Source organism: Stigmatopora nigra, chromosome 16 (genome assembly GCF_051989575.1).
Source record: "Stigmatopora nigra isolate UIUO_SnigA chromosome 16, RoL_Snig_1.1, whole genome shotgun sequence".
Taxonomy (NCBI): Eukaryota; Metazoa; Chordata; class Actinopteri; order Syngnathiformes; family Syngnathidae; genus Stigmatopora; species Stigmatopora nigra.
In genome coordinates this window covers 8,386,535-8,402,260 of record NC_135523.1, presented here as the reverse complement: position 1 = coordinate 8,402,260, position 15,726 = coordinate 8,386,535, and the positions used below count along the sequence as shown (strand labels likewise).

Below are 15,726 nucleotides of genomic sequence, written 5' to 3'. Positions count from 1 at the left end.
AATAGGATTTTTGTATAGACCTGAAATACATGTAGTAGTACTAGGGGTGATCCTACTTGCACCTCATGGGGAATGCTTAAGTCACTTTAGCACACAGTACCTCACCTCACCACATTGTCATCATTTCACTTTAACTAGACAGGGCCAATACAATTGGCAGACCACCAATTCAGAGTTTGCCCAGCCTGCTGTAGTTGACTGGGTTAGCTCGGAGGTACTATATGCCTTCGACAACCCTCGTGGGAATAAGCGGTAGGAAAAAAATGAATGAATGAATGAATAGACACGGTCATACTTTAGCAATTCTGCAGTAAAGTTAGTTTTATATTTTCAATTCTTACTGACTGACTGGAACTGTGGTGATGGTGACACAGTGTACATTGAAAGACACAAAGCTTATTGGCTAATTTTGCTGACAAAACCAATCAGAACACTCTGTCAAGCAGTGGCTCTGAACAGAGGGAACACTTGCTTTGAACTGACAGGTTCCCCTCCTTCCATGTCTCACAAGCAAGCACAATCTAATTGAAGTGGGCTATTACACACATGAACAAGTTATTTGTTATCGTGCCTGCACGCTTTCACCTGCATTCTCACAAAACAAACAAAAAAACACTCCCATGCTGAGGTGAAATATGCCGACATGGAGTCATTATCAATATCAGGATGAATACCAGAATTTCTAATAGACTGCTTTTGTGACGTACTTATATCTAGGGTCGCTTCGTTCGCAAATGCCTAGAATAAGCTCTGATAATGTTCATTAAAAAAATCTGTATGATCTAAACAAAGATAACTTTCCTTCTTTTTGGGAAGGAAATCATTCTCTCCATTTAAGAGGACCCATTAAATGCTACTGCCTTCTGGCTAAAAGAAGCCAAATAAATGCACCATTTCCCCTCCAACTGTCTTCATCTTTATCACCCTCCGCCTCCTCTGATGAGCTTGTCCTTGCTCTGTCTTATCCACCTTGTCTTTTTTTTCCTACTCCCTTTATAACACTTTTGCGGCTGATTACTTTGGAAATACAGCATGTTTGAAAGCCAGAGAAAGCATGATGTAAAGTCAGGTTTTAGCCTCCTAGTATAGATAGAATATACTGTAGTCAAGAGGTTCAACCCAGAATATCTTGCAAGACTGATCGCACATCACTAAGCATCTAAAGCACTGGTATACATTACTTATTCATTGGGTTTTGCTGTAACTGTATATCTGATCTGATGGTAACCATAACCAATGTGGCCTGTAATTTAACTCTATCTAAAGGATGAACTGACTCTATTAGGTGAGATAAAGCTAAGTGAAAGTTAAATTTTGTCTGAATTGACTTCACAATTGAAGAGAGTCGCAGTGTCCTTCACCTTTTGAACTATACAGAAGATCATAAAATGCAGTTTTTGCCTTGACAAGAAAAATAAAAAGGATATTCTGAGAGACACGAATAGTTGTTCTGAACGTACACCCAAAACGATACGGACCTAAATGTGAGTTGGTGCTCCATCCGTTAAACCACATAAATATGTTAAGTGACTTGAAGTCCTATCAAAATGTAAGTATACAAATACGGTTTGAGGAACAGCAGCAGATTAGTTTTGTCCATGTCTGTTTGGCAGTTGATCAAGTATTAAGGGTAGAATATAACTACAGGGAGTGATCACAATCGGCCTTTTCCATACAACCGAGTGTGAAAATGTAAAGGCCAAGTGTAAAAATAAGATATGAAAATGTGCCACCAAATCCCTGTCGCAAATACAGTATTTCTAGTAAGGTTATCTAGAGAAGTAAATGGCTGGATATATACTGTATATAGAATCGTTCTCAAAAGGCAATTAAGTAATTGTAGCACAATTTCTGTTCAGTTTCTGTTTAAAGGTCTTCAAGTCACAATGAACTAGGCCTTTGTCAATCAGCAATAGCCCGAAGTGGTTTCCATAGTAACATGGAAAATAACCAAGCATAAAAAGGAATGGACAAAATGCATTTTTGTCTTTCCATAAAAAATAATGCAGGTATTTTAATAAAGAAATCTTCTGTAAAAAAAAAACAATAGTTAGATTTAATTTCTTTATACATTAGGTTTTAAAGTTTTCCTTGAGTGAAAATATAGTTGTTTACCTGCCTGAATTTTATTGGGAGTGGGGGTTCTGTCAACATAAAGACGGGAAGTGAGAGTATACAAACAAAAATGTCCATGACCATGGCGAGGTTGTCAAAAAAAGAGACTTCAAGACTTCAAAAATCAAATAACAAAATTAAACCTGATGGGTAGGATGTTGGGGAAGCGAGGAGCACAGGAGTCGCTTCTATTTTTCTTAGAAATGGAAACTTTTGCTGTTTAAGTAATTTTATTTTTCCTGAATTTACCAACAGTGTATTTAGTGGGGGAAAAGGGAAGTTTTTACAGCTGTAAACCATCAAAACATTTCCCCAATGTTTTTACGAGTATATATGGGTAGACAAATTACAGGAAGAAAAGAAAAAAAACATCTAAGCATCTATCTAGCAGTCTTTTCTATACCTCCTGATGAAAACACATCATGCTTACTAATTGAATGCAGGCTTGTTGTGACTTGATTGCAACTATTTCAATTGCAATCTTTAAAATATCTTTTCTTCAGTGTTAATGGACTAATGATTAATGTTCATGCGGAGGAGCTAATGAGGTCTGTGAGACAACAAAAGAAATGTAAACAGCAGGAGCATCATGACTGCACGGCTTGAAATCAAAGAAATCCTGCGTTGCTTATAACCGCAGGCAACAAAGACAACCCACTTTTAAGATCATTCTGTATCATGTGAGGGCGACAATCTATCGCTACCAAGCTGAGCAAACGGTCTCATTTGACATTATTAGCTGGAGAAAAGAAGAAAAAAAGTATTTTATATAGAAATCATAACAAAAGAAACGGTCTATTAAAATATGAGACATTGTGACCACACAGAAGTAATATCTTTCAATAGGGTACCTTAACCTGTGTTGTGCTGGGACCTCAGCCTGGTTTAATTTATGATTAAAAAAAAACACTGGAATAATGCCTCACACATACAATAAAAGTCGGTCCAAAAATGGGTAGGGAAGAAAGTGCACCAAAGCTAAAGTTGGAAGAATGGTTGATCATCCCAACTGGTCTGAAAATGAAACGAAAGACCACTTAACTCTAGATATTACTACATTCATGAAGGCAGAAACCCATTGGGAATTGAAACCTCAATCTCAGAACTGTGAGGCGACCATGCTAGAAACTCAAGAATTGTTCCACCTGTTCTAGCACATATGACACAAATGACTTTTTTTTATTAATTTAGACTAAGGCTTTGTTGTTGGTCCGCAGGGCAGTTAACCATAAGCTTATTTATGTTAAATTGTTTATTGAAACAATCGCCGTGCTGGGACTTATGAGGCAGCATATTGTGAAGCTAAAGGGGTATAATTAAAAGCACACGCTTTACTTCACGTCCTATTGATTTTTGGAGCATGGAGTTTCTGAGCAAATGTCCTTTGCCTGTTTACTTAGACTCATCTTTTGAACCAACAAATAAAGGGAACAGTAACTTAGAGATAACAGCAACTGTATTCTAACTGCTTCTGAAGCACACTCATTTAATTGAAAAACTCCACTGAAAGACCACTATCACTGCACATGTAATACGGACGACATTCACAAGGAAAAGAACACCGACATTGATCAATTAATGCTCAAGAGTACCTACAAGGCAGGGATTCATGCATGAAGGCAATTCTCATCTTTCCAATAGTGTTGGTCTGAAGTGACATATTTATTGCCATGATTCTGACTCAAATCCTAATCATAGCTATTACAGCTAGGCTGGCTAATGACATCAGGGGGGGCCCATGAATGCGGCAGAACCGACTTGGTTGTTTTCATGTGGGTATGATAATATTAATGGGATTAACATGGCGTACCTAAACCCGCACTCAGATAAGCACAGTAAGGGCCTATTAAAAATACATTGACAACAATGGAGTAACACGGGTAAGCTGTGAGAATAGCTACGTCCTACGGTTTCCCTAACAGCGCTCCCACAAAGCGGTGCATTTCCATCCAATTGAAAACTGCAACTACAAATGTTACCTGAATAAATACATCTCCCATTATTGACACTCAATAATATTAGTTCATTCATTCATTTCTACATTCATTTTCTATTCTGTTCATCCTCAAGAACAGGGGGTGGGAATCTCTGACAGAGAGAGCCATAAACATTACAAATTTTCAAATGTTATTACCTGAGAGCCATAATCAGACTTTAAATGCAAAATATGTGCCTTTTTAGTCATCTCAGCACGTTTAAAGTACAAAAATTCACTGAATTATTTTGAAAACATTGTTATGCTGCTACTAATCAATAAGTATTAATGAGAGTATGCATGCCAATGCCTAATGAAAAATAAATAGCATCATTAAAGTGGCGCTAGAGGTAGTGTCAACACCACAGTGGTGCGTTTGGGATTCATCTCTGTCACCAGCATTTTCCATATTTTACCTATCACAGTAGCGGAGAGCCATATGCACCCATCAAAAGAGCCACATATGCCTCTCTTGAGCCATAGGTTCCCTACCACTGCATGAGTAATGGATTAAAACACAAGTTATTTTCATTTACAAGTAATAAAGGTTTTATAATGGTGACCATAGACCTTTTTTTTAAATTTTTCATTAATTAAAATTGGGATAAATTCGTAAAGCCCAACTATTCTAGACTCTGAATACGTAATACATGGAACAGTTCACCATGCCAGTGTAAAAAAGTACTTACCAGTGTTGTTGCGATAGGGGCCAGAGTCAGGCCCTTGGCCCTGGCTGAGGCTTCTCATGGGACCTTTGTTGTGATACACACGTTCCTCATATATAGGGTCTATATGGTGTTCTGGGGAACCCAAAGGTCGTAGGGGCTCCTGACTGTGCTGACTACTGTAGGAGCCACGAGAGCCTGAAGTAAAAGAAAAGGAAAGAAAACAGGTTAAGAGTTGTCAAATGTCTCACAACACCTTAGATTTATTTTTTAAGTCAAGAAGGAAAATTGATTTTAGCTGGTCAATTAAAAAATAGAAATAAAACTGGGGTCATAATGACCATGAGAATGAAATCAAATAGGGTGTAATGGAGGTGGTTACGTATATTAATAAGAAAAGAAGTGAATACTGTCAAATTTGCATGATACCTACTGCAACGAGGTTCGAGACTAAAAAGAAGCAACACGTTTGAAGGTGTAAGCTGCAAAAGAAAGGTCATTTCCCAAAAAAAAAACCTTACCATTTGCAATTTCCCCCCATTTGGCTGTAAGGTATTGAAAAGGTGCACCAATTACAAAATGATCAGGATGCATTCGACAGTAGACTTTAAAAAGAAGACTGTAATTGGTGACACGGACACAAGAAGAAGTTATGGATAATGAGCAGAAGAAGAATAAAAAGAGAAAAATGCCAGAGCATTTCATTTTCTTTAATCTACAGACACCACATTCCTGTTAGTCAGCAATAAAATAATGATATACTGGGTGTTTGGAAGAAAGTCCAAATTCAGAAGGTGACAAAGACATTGACAGGAGACGTGCCCACTATAATGGAAAACAACTAAGTTGAAGAATGACAAGAAGACATTAAATAAAGAAAAAAGTCAAAAAGTGTGAGGTAGTGCTAAGTTGACATGGTCAGTCATGTAATGAAAAAAAATTAAATAGGATTGAGAATCTATAATTTTAATACCAATTCACATTGACATAGATTATTTTCATACTAAAACTCAGTTGAGGCAACCTTTCCCTCAAATAGCTATTTTTTTTAAAAAAGGCAGATTTGTACAACTATCTTCAATTGCATTAGTTTAAACACATTAGATACATTTCTGTTATTTTTAGGTGTCTTATAACAAAAAATAATCACACATTTTAAAGAGAACAAGTTCAGAGAAAGCTTAGATTCCACTGAGTTTTCCTGCAATGGCTCAGATAAAAAAGCAGGAACGCTGCCTAAATTAAAAGTCTGAATTTGCAAGTTACAAACTTATGAAATAGGCAAAACACGCCCATTTAAGAGCATGACTCACCCATGCTGGCTCCTTTCCTCAAATCCACTCCAACTTTGAAGTCTTTGAGTTGTCTTTTATTTCTTTTTTTCATGTATTTTTACTATTTCTTTTTTTTTAGTCAAAGGACTTCAGAAGCACTGACCTTATTCTTTCAAGACAGAGTGAAGTAAAGAACACAAAAGTGCAAAAAATATATTTTCCATGTTGTTCAATTCAGTGAATTATTTAAGGTTAACACAATCTATGAATGAGAAACGGCTCTTGTTTGAAATGGAATCAAAGCACATTTTATAGTCAACTGAAAATTTGTAATTGCTAGTTGAGGGACACAACAAAACTTTTTCAATGGTTGTTCTCTATGTACAGTAGTACATGTACATCCTGTCCAGCAAGCTCCATGCCTTATTAATTCATAAATACAGCAAGGTTTCATAAGTGAGCACCCAAAGGCATTACAAATGCACCTCGGGCAACATCATTTAACATCAACCATTCAGTTATCAATTGTAACTGTTAGGCTGGCTTTCCCAGTGTCGAAACCACCAATGTATTCTTCTGCTGATTTAACAACTCATGCAATGGGAAAAGTGCATCAGTGTACTTTTGTGATGATCCACTTTGTCCTTAAAAAAAAAGAAAATATATATATGTATATTTTTTTTGGTCAATCCCTCTGTTTGTCGTTGTTACTTATTTACTTATTTCTATTAAAAAAAGCTAATTTGCTAAATATACATTAAAACTTGTAATGATAGTAGATACTCCTTTCTAACGTCAAGACTATCAGCCATATAAAATACAAACAGTTATGTTGTACTTTATAGAGGGCGGCCACAAGTGTGCTCCAAAAGATTTTAAAGGATTTGGACGTTGATGTAAATCTTAAAATACTAACCTCAGCACGCCGGCAGAGTCGTTCACAGATCAGTTCATTTAATCGACTAAAACGCAGCACTTGACCTTTCTAAGAATGGCTGAGCGCGGCATTGATATGCAACAAAGAGGCTCATCATAACCCAGGTGCTTAAATAAAACTGGGCCCCCACCCCACACATACAAATACACAAAGACATATTGATTTTCTCACAGACCAATTCTCCTTGCAGCTACACAAACATTATTTGTACAGGAGATGGAAATTATCATCGATAGTTAGCTTAGTCCGACTAGATCTGTTTTGTCCAAAATGAAACGACATTTAGAAATGGAAATACAACAGAGGAAACTTAAAGTCACTGCCCAAACTCAATTAAAATGTTACATAAAACATTTGAATTAATTAGCAATAAAGCAATGTTTTTTTTAAATTCTTCTGATCAATAATAAAAAAAAATGACACACCTGAGGTGCTTAGCAATGTGAGACTTTGCCAAAGTTATGGATAATATGCTATCCAGCAATTAGCTGGCAAACAAATCAGGATGTTCCCTGCCTACTGCCCATTGTCAGCTGGGATAGCCGCCTGCATCTCCAGAACACTTGTGAGAATTTTTTAACTATTTGTAAAGTGGACCAAAATATAGTCAAACAGTGTTTATGTCCAACTATAACTGCAGACATATGTGCATAAAACTATGAATGGCTTATTTAGAGTAGTAATGACTAATATTGTAATCTATGGAGTGTGAGACACTTACTTGCTAGACTGCCAGGCCTCTGAAGTGTAGCAGTTGCGTAGAGCTCATGGGAAATCTTGTACTGGTCGGACGCATGGTGTGCTGCAAGTCGTTTGGGAGACAATGTGGCATAACTGCCAATGCCTGAGCTCATCTGCAAAGACAAGCAATAGTTTTGTCAAATATTGCTAAATAAACAGAGCACAAAGAGAGATTAAAATATATAAATTGGCATCTGGTCTGAATTTTTGGAGCTCTTGTTAAGGAGGGGGTACGTCCATCATTGTCTCAAATAAAAGATAAACATGAACATTGTGTTAACATTGTTCATAGCTTGTAACCTCTTGAATCCCCCACTAGTATTTTCTTGCAGGTTAAGCCTAGTGTTTATCCTCTCCACCTATTGCACTTGCATGACTGCGGGGTTCCCATGCAGGCTCCAGCTATTATGAAAATAAACATCATACAGTGGGAATTTATATGACTTTAATGCAAGGCGCAGAACCATTAATCACTCGTGTTAAGTGAACTAAAACAGTGACGGACGTACACCCACCAATACTGACTGGTCAGCTTATCCCCTCCTGGGTCACCACAGCGAAACAGATGATCCACATGATAGATTTGGCAACAGTTTTACAAAGGATGCCCTTAATGACACAACTCATACAAACAGGAATCGAACTGAGGCCACCAAAATAGCAACAAGGCATTTATACAATCGAGCTACTATTCAGGTTCGTAAACCCCCAAGCATTTACATAATTTTAAAAAGATTGGCATTTTCTAGGGGGGGGGCTAAAAGCTACACACCCAAATAATCAACCTGCCTTCAACATTGAAGCCAGTGCAAAGTTCCATAAGACTGTATAAAATAATAGTAAAAATAATACAAAATTAAAATACAAATAAAATCATGGTTAATTTCAGACTGAAGTTATTGTTACCTGATGTAGAGGGGAAGAAGAGCCAGCCCCTCCACCAGTTGAATTGGGTGGAGAGGCCAACCTCAGGGGAGAACCACCACCACCTGTCGTCACGGCAACGTTGGTACTGGAAGAGAAATAACAAACACCAGTCATTAAGACAGTTTGTGAAATGTTTTTTTTACTCATCTTATCCCATTTTCTGAACCAGTACATCGTCATTTGGGTCACAGGGGGTGCGGGAGCCTATCCCAGCTGACTCAAGGGGAGGGCACAAGGAAAGAGACAACCACGCACACTCAAACCCATACATAAGGGCAATTTAGAGTGTCCAATCAGCCTACCATATTTTTTTTGGAATGTGGGAGGAAACCAGAGTACCCAAAGGAAACCCACACAGGCCCGGGGATAACATCCAAAGTCCACACAAGGTGGACCAACCTGGATTTGAATCCAGGGTACCCCAGAGCTGTGAGGCCGGCGTGGTAACCACACCCAAAACAAAGGGCCGCACTTTAAATCATATTTAATTATTACATTATCAACCTTTCTTTCATCATCTGTAAGATTGATGTGTTTAATTCCACATTCCGTTCATCAGTGTTACTTGTAATCTTTAGTATCAACAGCAATTCATCAATATCAAGATGAGCATCACATGCAGTACCTGAATGACTTAGCCAGTCGATTAGCAGGACACTGTTTGCTGGGAGAGGAGGATGAGGAGGAGGAAGGAAGGCGTTGAGTGGTTGAGTACCCCAGAGAATCGGAGGCAGAACCCAGGCGTTGGAGTTTGTTGGGGGAGCCCGGTCCGGAACCCCCTCCCCCTCCACACAAAGGGGAATTCACACGTTGGGTGGGTAAGGTAGAGCTGGAGTAGTAGATTCCTGATGGACAAAAATAACAATACATTATGACAGCACTTCTATAGAATTAATAATTACTTTGCAGTGTTGTAAAATCAATTTTAAGAAACGTATTAGTATAACAATTATCTTATTAAAGAGGTCAATACATACCTGCCCCACTTTGTGATTGTTGCTGCTGGGCTGCACGGCTCGATGTCACCTGGATTTGATTTTTAAAAATGTAGAGGGAAGAGAAGGGATGAATAGATGTGTGAAATAATTAGGTTGGTGATGAAATGGAATGGAAAGAAATGATAGGAGGATGCAAGAGATAAAGAACAGGGAGTATTAAAAACCGTATATACTCAATGACTTCAGTCACATCTTTGAGCAAGGAGGGCGACAGAGATCTTAATGAAATCCCTATGGAACACAGTTTGGGAGTTTCAAACAGACTCTTGGAAGCGGAATATAATAAACTCAGAGAAATGTCTTTGACCAAAGAAAACTCAGATTAAACAGTATGGGACCACCTACTTGAAGTAAAGGACTAGAAAACCTTGGTGTAATACTATTTATTGTCTTTGGCGAAATTGTGACACTTAATGAATTTACATGTTTATTTAAAATCCAATCTAAATTCATGTAGTCGCTCATATGAACCAAAACTTTCTGTATATGACGTCTTATGTGAAGGTTATTCGTATACCAAGTGATATGAAAAGGTTTTGGCACGCTTGATCATTTTCAAGACTGATTTTTAAAAAAATCATCACCTTATACATCAGAATTTCTCGTTATATAGCTCATATAGGAGACAAAACAGTAGCATTTGAAAAGAGGGAAATGATTTAGAGCAGTTAATGAATGTGTGCAATCATTATTTAAACAGCTATGCCAGGTCGCTGAATTTGTGTACACTTGATGTTTCTTGATTGGAATTCAACTAGCATGCGGTTATTGTAACACAGTTTGTTTTGGTAATCTCATCTACAAAGCCCTTAATGAGAAATTGGATTTAAGATACCCATTTTTATTTACTTTGCATTTTTTGAAGGGTAACATCATGGGGGCCTCAAGACAATATGAAGTCTCATGACTTCGAAGAATAATGCAAAAAGATAGGTCAGATATTTCAGTTTCCATTGTGAGGAACCGGAAGACCGCAGGCACAGTTCTAGCCTCAAGTTGGAAAAATCTCACTTAAGCAGAGGTGAAGGCTGGTGAGAAAACTCAACTCAGCTTATTCCACCCAATCCAGCCTTGTCCAGTTGATTCTCACTGTTTTGTCAATTTGTTTGTACTTTGTACCGTGATTTCTTTCAGCCTTTTTTGTTCAGTGATTTGGTTCACTGTTTCTTGTATATCCTGTCACTTTCTTTTATTTTTGCTGGGGCCCACCTTTTAGAACAGTAACTTCATTCTGAGTCTTTTCTTTGTTTAAGTATATTGACATTTTAGTGTGTTTATTCACTATTCATTACTTGTTTTTGATATTTTTGTAGCATATCCTTGCATATTCCAGCACTATGTACAACTCCAACACAAATTCAACATTACAAAATTTGAATACACGTTGTGAGTCACCACACAACAGCAACTACAGCATGCTCTGGTTGTTAATGATCTTGTACACTTTACATACAGGACTGCAACTACCTGTTTTCTTAGTATTAACAGGGTGTCCTACAACCTTAAGTGTGCAATCAATGTCAAATACAGACATTAATAACTTCAAATAAACTGTCGGGGAAAAAAACAGTCCCATGGTAAGATACCAGCAAGTATCATAATATAGGCTAAACTATGAATAATCTGCATCTTTGTTCTACAAAACACCAATGAGATGTTGGTTGTGGCAGGTGTTACCATAGACAAGTTCCACCATTTGGCACAGGTTCTTTTCTAAATGCTCATGAGAACACAGCCTCAGTTTTTGCACAAAGCTGTGGGAGGGAAAGGACATATGCCAGTGTTCAGCTGAGCCAAACAGCCTTATGTTGATACTTAAAGCTGTAAAGGTGATCCAGATACATTATTACTCACCGAACAGCTATAATGCACCATGATGCAAGCACACAGTCCCTGAGTCACCTTGGAGCACTTGCATTGTTTTACCTTGGCTCGCAAAACTAAATTCTACTTTCCTATTTCTCCTCAATTAATAGTAGTAGTAAATAAAATATAAGAACAGAGGTGCACAAACAGTGTGCTGGTAATATGACTGAAGTACAGCTATATTGTTTGTCTACATGTGTTGCTGTACAGTTTGTGTGAGATCAGCAGTACAAAACTAAGCAAAAACTACAATATAGATGTTATTTAGTATGAGCATTAAAATAGCGGGCTTCAAAGCTAGAAAACTTGGTTGTTTTCAAGAAAGTAGATGAGGTTATTTGTTTTACATGTACTAGATTGACAGTAAACTTGATTTAGGAGTGGCAATGAATAGTTTGAAGCCTTTTTACAAGTATAATTGTCATTAACTGAATTTAGCAAACTGCTGCTGGTTGTGAATTACGTTGAGACAGTGCCATCATACTTTATTCGCATTCCAAATATGGGATAGAACAAGTCGAACTAAGATACAAAATGTGCAAGACATAATGTTTCTTCTGTCATAGAAGCATTATCTAAGAATGTGTTTTATCTATTCAGTTTGCATCAGTACCAATCTTATGTTAGCCCAATTCTAGATTACTCTCGTTTTCATACAATCTGGATTTCATTCTAATTTTTTTTATTCATGAATTTTCTAAAAGACTTCTCATGTGGGTCTGCAAGCTGAGCAACACCCTATTATAGTTGACTGCATGGGAGACCGTTTCAAACCTGGACATGTTGAAACCCCTTTATTGATATAACTATATTCATTCATATTCCATACCGCATCCTTGTAAGGGTAACGCGAGTTTCTGGAGCCTGTCCCAGTTAACTTCAGGCAAAGGGCAGACTACACCTTAGACTGATTGCCAGTCAGGTAGGGCACACAAAGAAACAGACGACCATTCGTACTCACAATCATACCGCCACCAGCCGGAATTGAGCCCTCTCCTGCCCCCACCAAAGTTAGGAAAGAGAACCACTACACCGACAGGTAGCTGTTCTAACTATACATTTGTTAACTCTAATATGACTCATGGGACCTTGGAGTAGTTAATTTACAAAGCCAATTGCCAAGAGAAATTATAATCAGGACCCAAAACTGTAGCCAGATAACGATTTTAGAAAATTGAAAATGTTAAATAAAGTCTTGTAATCGATGGACAACTCAATAAGATGGCAAATAAATGATTGGTGAGCAAAATAAACGGTGTTCCCTATTGCGTTGGTTGACACCTTTGCAGTACCGCTTCTGCCACTAAAACACTGAAGTAGTTGAGGTGCCATGTAGCCATGTATTATTAAACAAAAGACTCTCAGGGTTATAAATACCCTCCAGAAGAGCACCAACATGGAGCTCGTTTTATTTCACTCCAAAAATGGTGCTGTCTTCAAACTTCAAATATACAAATTTACACGCCTTACCAAAATTATAAAAAGCAATCACTGGGTTGTGTGCTACCAAATAGAAACAGTGCTACAATTACGTGGCATTAAAAGCATCTACGTAGTTTGCATGCCTGTGGGCTTCACCTATCCATGGATATTCAGCAATAGCTTGTGAAAAAGTGAATTCATGACCCTCGCTGACAGCTCTGGCCCAATTACATTGACAAGGCCAAAACATGAGAGGCGATTACACATAAAGCCGCACACATTCAGACAACGATGGTGAGGCAAGAAGACAGAGGAGATTGAAAAAAAAACGGAAAGCACCACCATGGCACTAATATGGCAATTTATAATTATGTGGAAAAATGACACTATTGAGACATCAGTAGAAATTAAAACCCTGGAAACCTAATGAACTCGGATATAATGTCATGAAGAATTAAGTCACTTATATCTTTAAAAAAAATGATAAAACAAAATCGAAGCTGATAATAAATGGAGGCATTTGAGCATCTGTTTGAGAGGCCCCTTGTGGGCAAATAAGCGCTTTTATGATGATAATATATCACCTTTGAAATCTTGACTTACTCCATTACTCTTCATTACCAGACTGCTGTGATTATGATTGGCCTTCACTTGCAGCTTTATTTCACTGTAACTTGTAAACACAAAACTCGCGGGGTTGCTTTTGATTACTCTTAATTGTGAGTGGGTGAGCATCGTATTACCTTCATTTTTAAAAACAGCTTTAACTGTGTTTGAAAACTTAAAAAATGCCTGCACAATAAGTGGCATGCTTTCAATATTTATCTGCAAACTACGTTTTTTTCATTTGAAGGACACAACAAAAGCAACAAGAAAAGCCATAACATCTCACTGTCAAACTTCATGCAGGGTCTTCAATTTAATCCCTCAACTGGTCTAACTTGTAAAAAACTAAAAGGCAAGTGCTCACGAAATAAGATCCATTCATGTTGTTGTCTTTAAACTGAGCATCTTGTAACATTGCAGCATATCCTACCTGGTTATAGCTGTGCACAGCTCCTCCAACCTGCCCACTGCGCTGAGGAGATCCTGCAGAGATGTTGTCGCTAAGGGCGAGGGTCTGGTTGCTATGGTAGCTGGCAGAGTACTGGAGCGAAGCCTCCGGGGTGGAGTTGAGCTGCAAGGAACTCTGGGAGAGGAGCGTCGGTCCTACGGATGGAGACAGGAGTCACTTGGATGGGGGGTAGAGTTTGTGATGCCAATGTGCATGTATGCATATACATAGAGAGAAAGAGAGACAGAAAGAGAGAGAGCGAATAGTGAGAAAGACCGGGGGGCAATTCAAAGAGTAGTGAGGGATGAAGGAGAGTAAAAAAGAGAAGAGAAAAATAGGGAAGTGAGAGAAGGGGAGAGAGAGAGAGCAATTTAGAGAAGATAGTGCAGCAGTGCAGTACTCCGTGAGTTGGAGATGGCATACATAATTTATTAGCAGAGGGAAAGAGAAACAGAGGAACAGAGAACATGGGAGAATGAGGATGAGGAAGAGGAAGGCTGAAAAGAAGTTGCAACAGACGAAACAACTGGATATGTTTCCTCCCATGTTAAAACTTTTTTGAAACCATTAATTTAAAGAAACCTCTTCTTGAACCTTCTTTACAATGTACCCATTTTACAATTGGAGGGAAAAATACTTTAAAGATACCTTTTCAGCTTTCATGGCAAACAGTGCTTGGTAATCCCAATTGTTTAATAGCACTAACCCAATAATAACAATATAAAATAATATACAAATATGTAGCTAACATACTAATGAAGACAAAAAGCAAACACTTGAGCATCAGTGTTCACACATATACACACTTACGTGGCCTACTTAGATACATCTGATAAATAGAAAAAAGATTCTGCCTTTAAAATAAGTGCAATGTTCTGATTTAAAATACAAAAACTTGATTTAGTATTTTTAGTTTTATTTTAAAACTGCTCTGCTCAAATATGTTGCTAAAAATCACAATTTTATTCAAGTATCAAACATTAAGAACAGAACCTTTATTATAATAACGTCCGATAAAATGTATAGAACTGAATATGATTAGTGAACATGTATGATGTGGCTAATGGGTGTATTATGAAATGTGATTGACACTAAATAGGTCACTGTCAGCAAATCTCTCAATAGCCAGTGGTGTGGATGAGTGCATTTGTGTTTATATCACATTGTGTTTTATTCAAGGGCAGTTAGGTCTGTGACTTGTGCTCCCATCCCTCATATATATTTCATTAGGCAACTATTTTTACTCCCTCGCTGTCTCTTTTCATTTCTGACAAAAAGACTGATATGTTTGTGATGTGCTTAATTACACCTTCATGGTGGATGCACCATTTTAATGAAATGCTTGCAATGGCTCCACAGTGGTTAATGGTTAGCTCTAGATAGACAGGAAAAAGTGGAATTACAACATATTCTAAGTAATATTTAAAAGTAAGCCATATATGTCAATAAAACATCCCACAAGACAAGCATAAAGTCAAGGGTGTATTGTGCTTACACAACAACAACCCTTATGTGGGAAATTAATAAAGAAAAAAATGGATAGATATGATTTTGATATAAGATGTTTCTAACCTCTGACCACAAATCTATTAAGCAACTTTTGAAAACAATCCAAAATACAAAAAATCAAGAAAAGAAGTTCAATTACTTCCTGCACAGTCAAGAAGAAAAGGAAAAAAAACTTGCTGGAAGGTAATGGTATCATGTTTATCAAATGTTAGACCATATTTTTTAGTCTATAAACCATGACCT

The 15,726-nt window shown here is 37.6% G+C and overlaps 1 protein-coding gene across 4 annotated transcripts in view; it reads right to left on the bottom strand.

The window, feature by feature from the left end:
* Positions 1 to 15,726, bottom strand: part of ctnnd2a (catenin (cadherin-associated protein), delta 2a) — a 182,764-nt gene that overhangs the window by 85,754 nt on the left and 81,284 nt on the right. For all 4 annotated transcript variants that reach the window (XM_077735923.1, XM_077735920.1, XM_077735921.1 and 1 more), the window contains exons 6-11: positions 13,957 to 14,129; positions 9,612 to 9,660; positions 9,260 to 9,479; positions 8,614 to 8,719; positions 7,688 to 7,820; positions 4,780 to 4,953 (exon numbers count right to left, since the gene is read on the bottom strand). In XM_077735923.1, the coding sequence (XP_077592049.1) occupies positions 4,780 to 4,953; positions 7,688 to 7,820; positions 8,614 to 8,719; positions 9,260 to 9,479; positions 9,612 to 9,660; positions 13,957 to 14,129 (855 nt within the window). The remainder of the gene's footprint in view (positions 1 to 4,779; positions 4,954 to 7,687; positions 7,821 to 8,613; positions 8,720 to 9,259; positions 9,480 to 9,611; positions 9,661 to 13,956; positions 14,130 to 15,726) is intronic.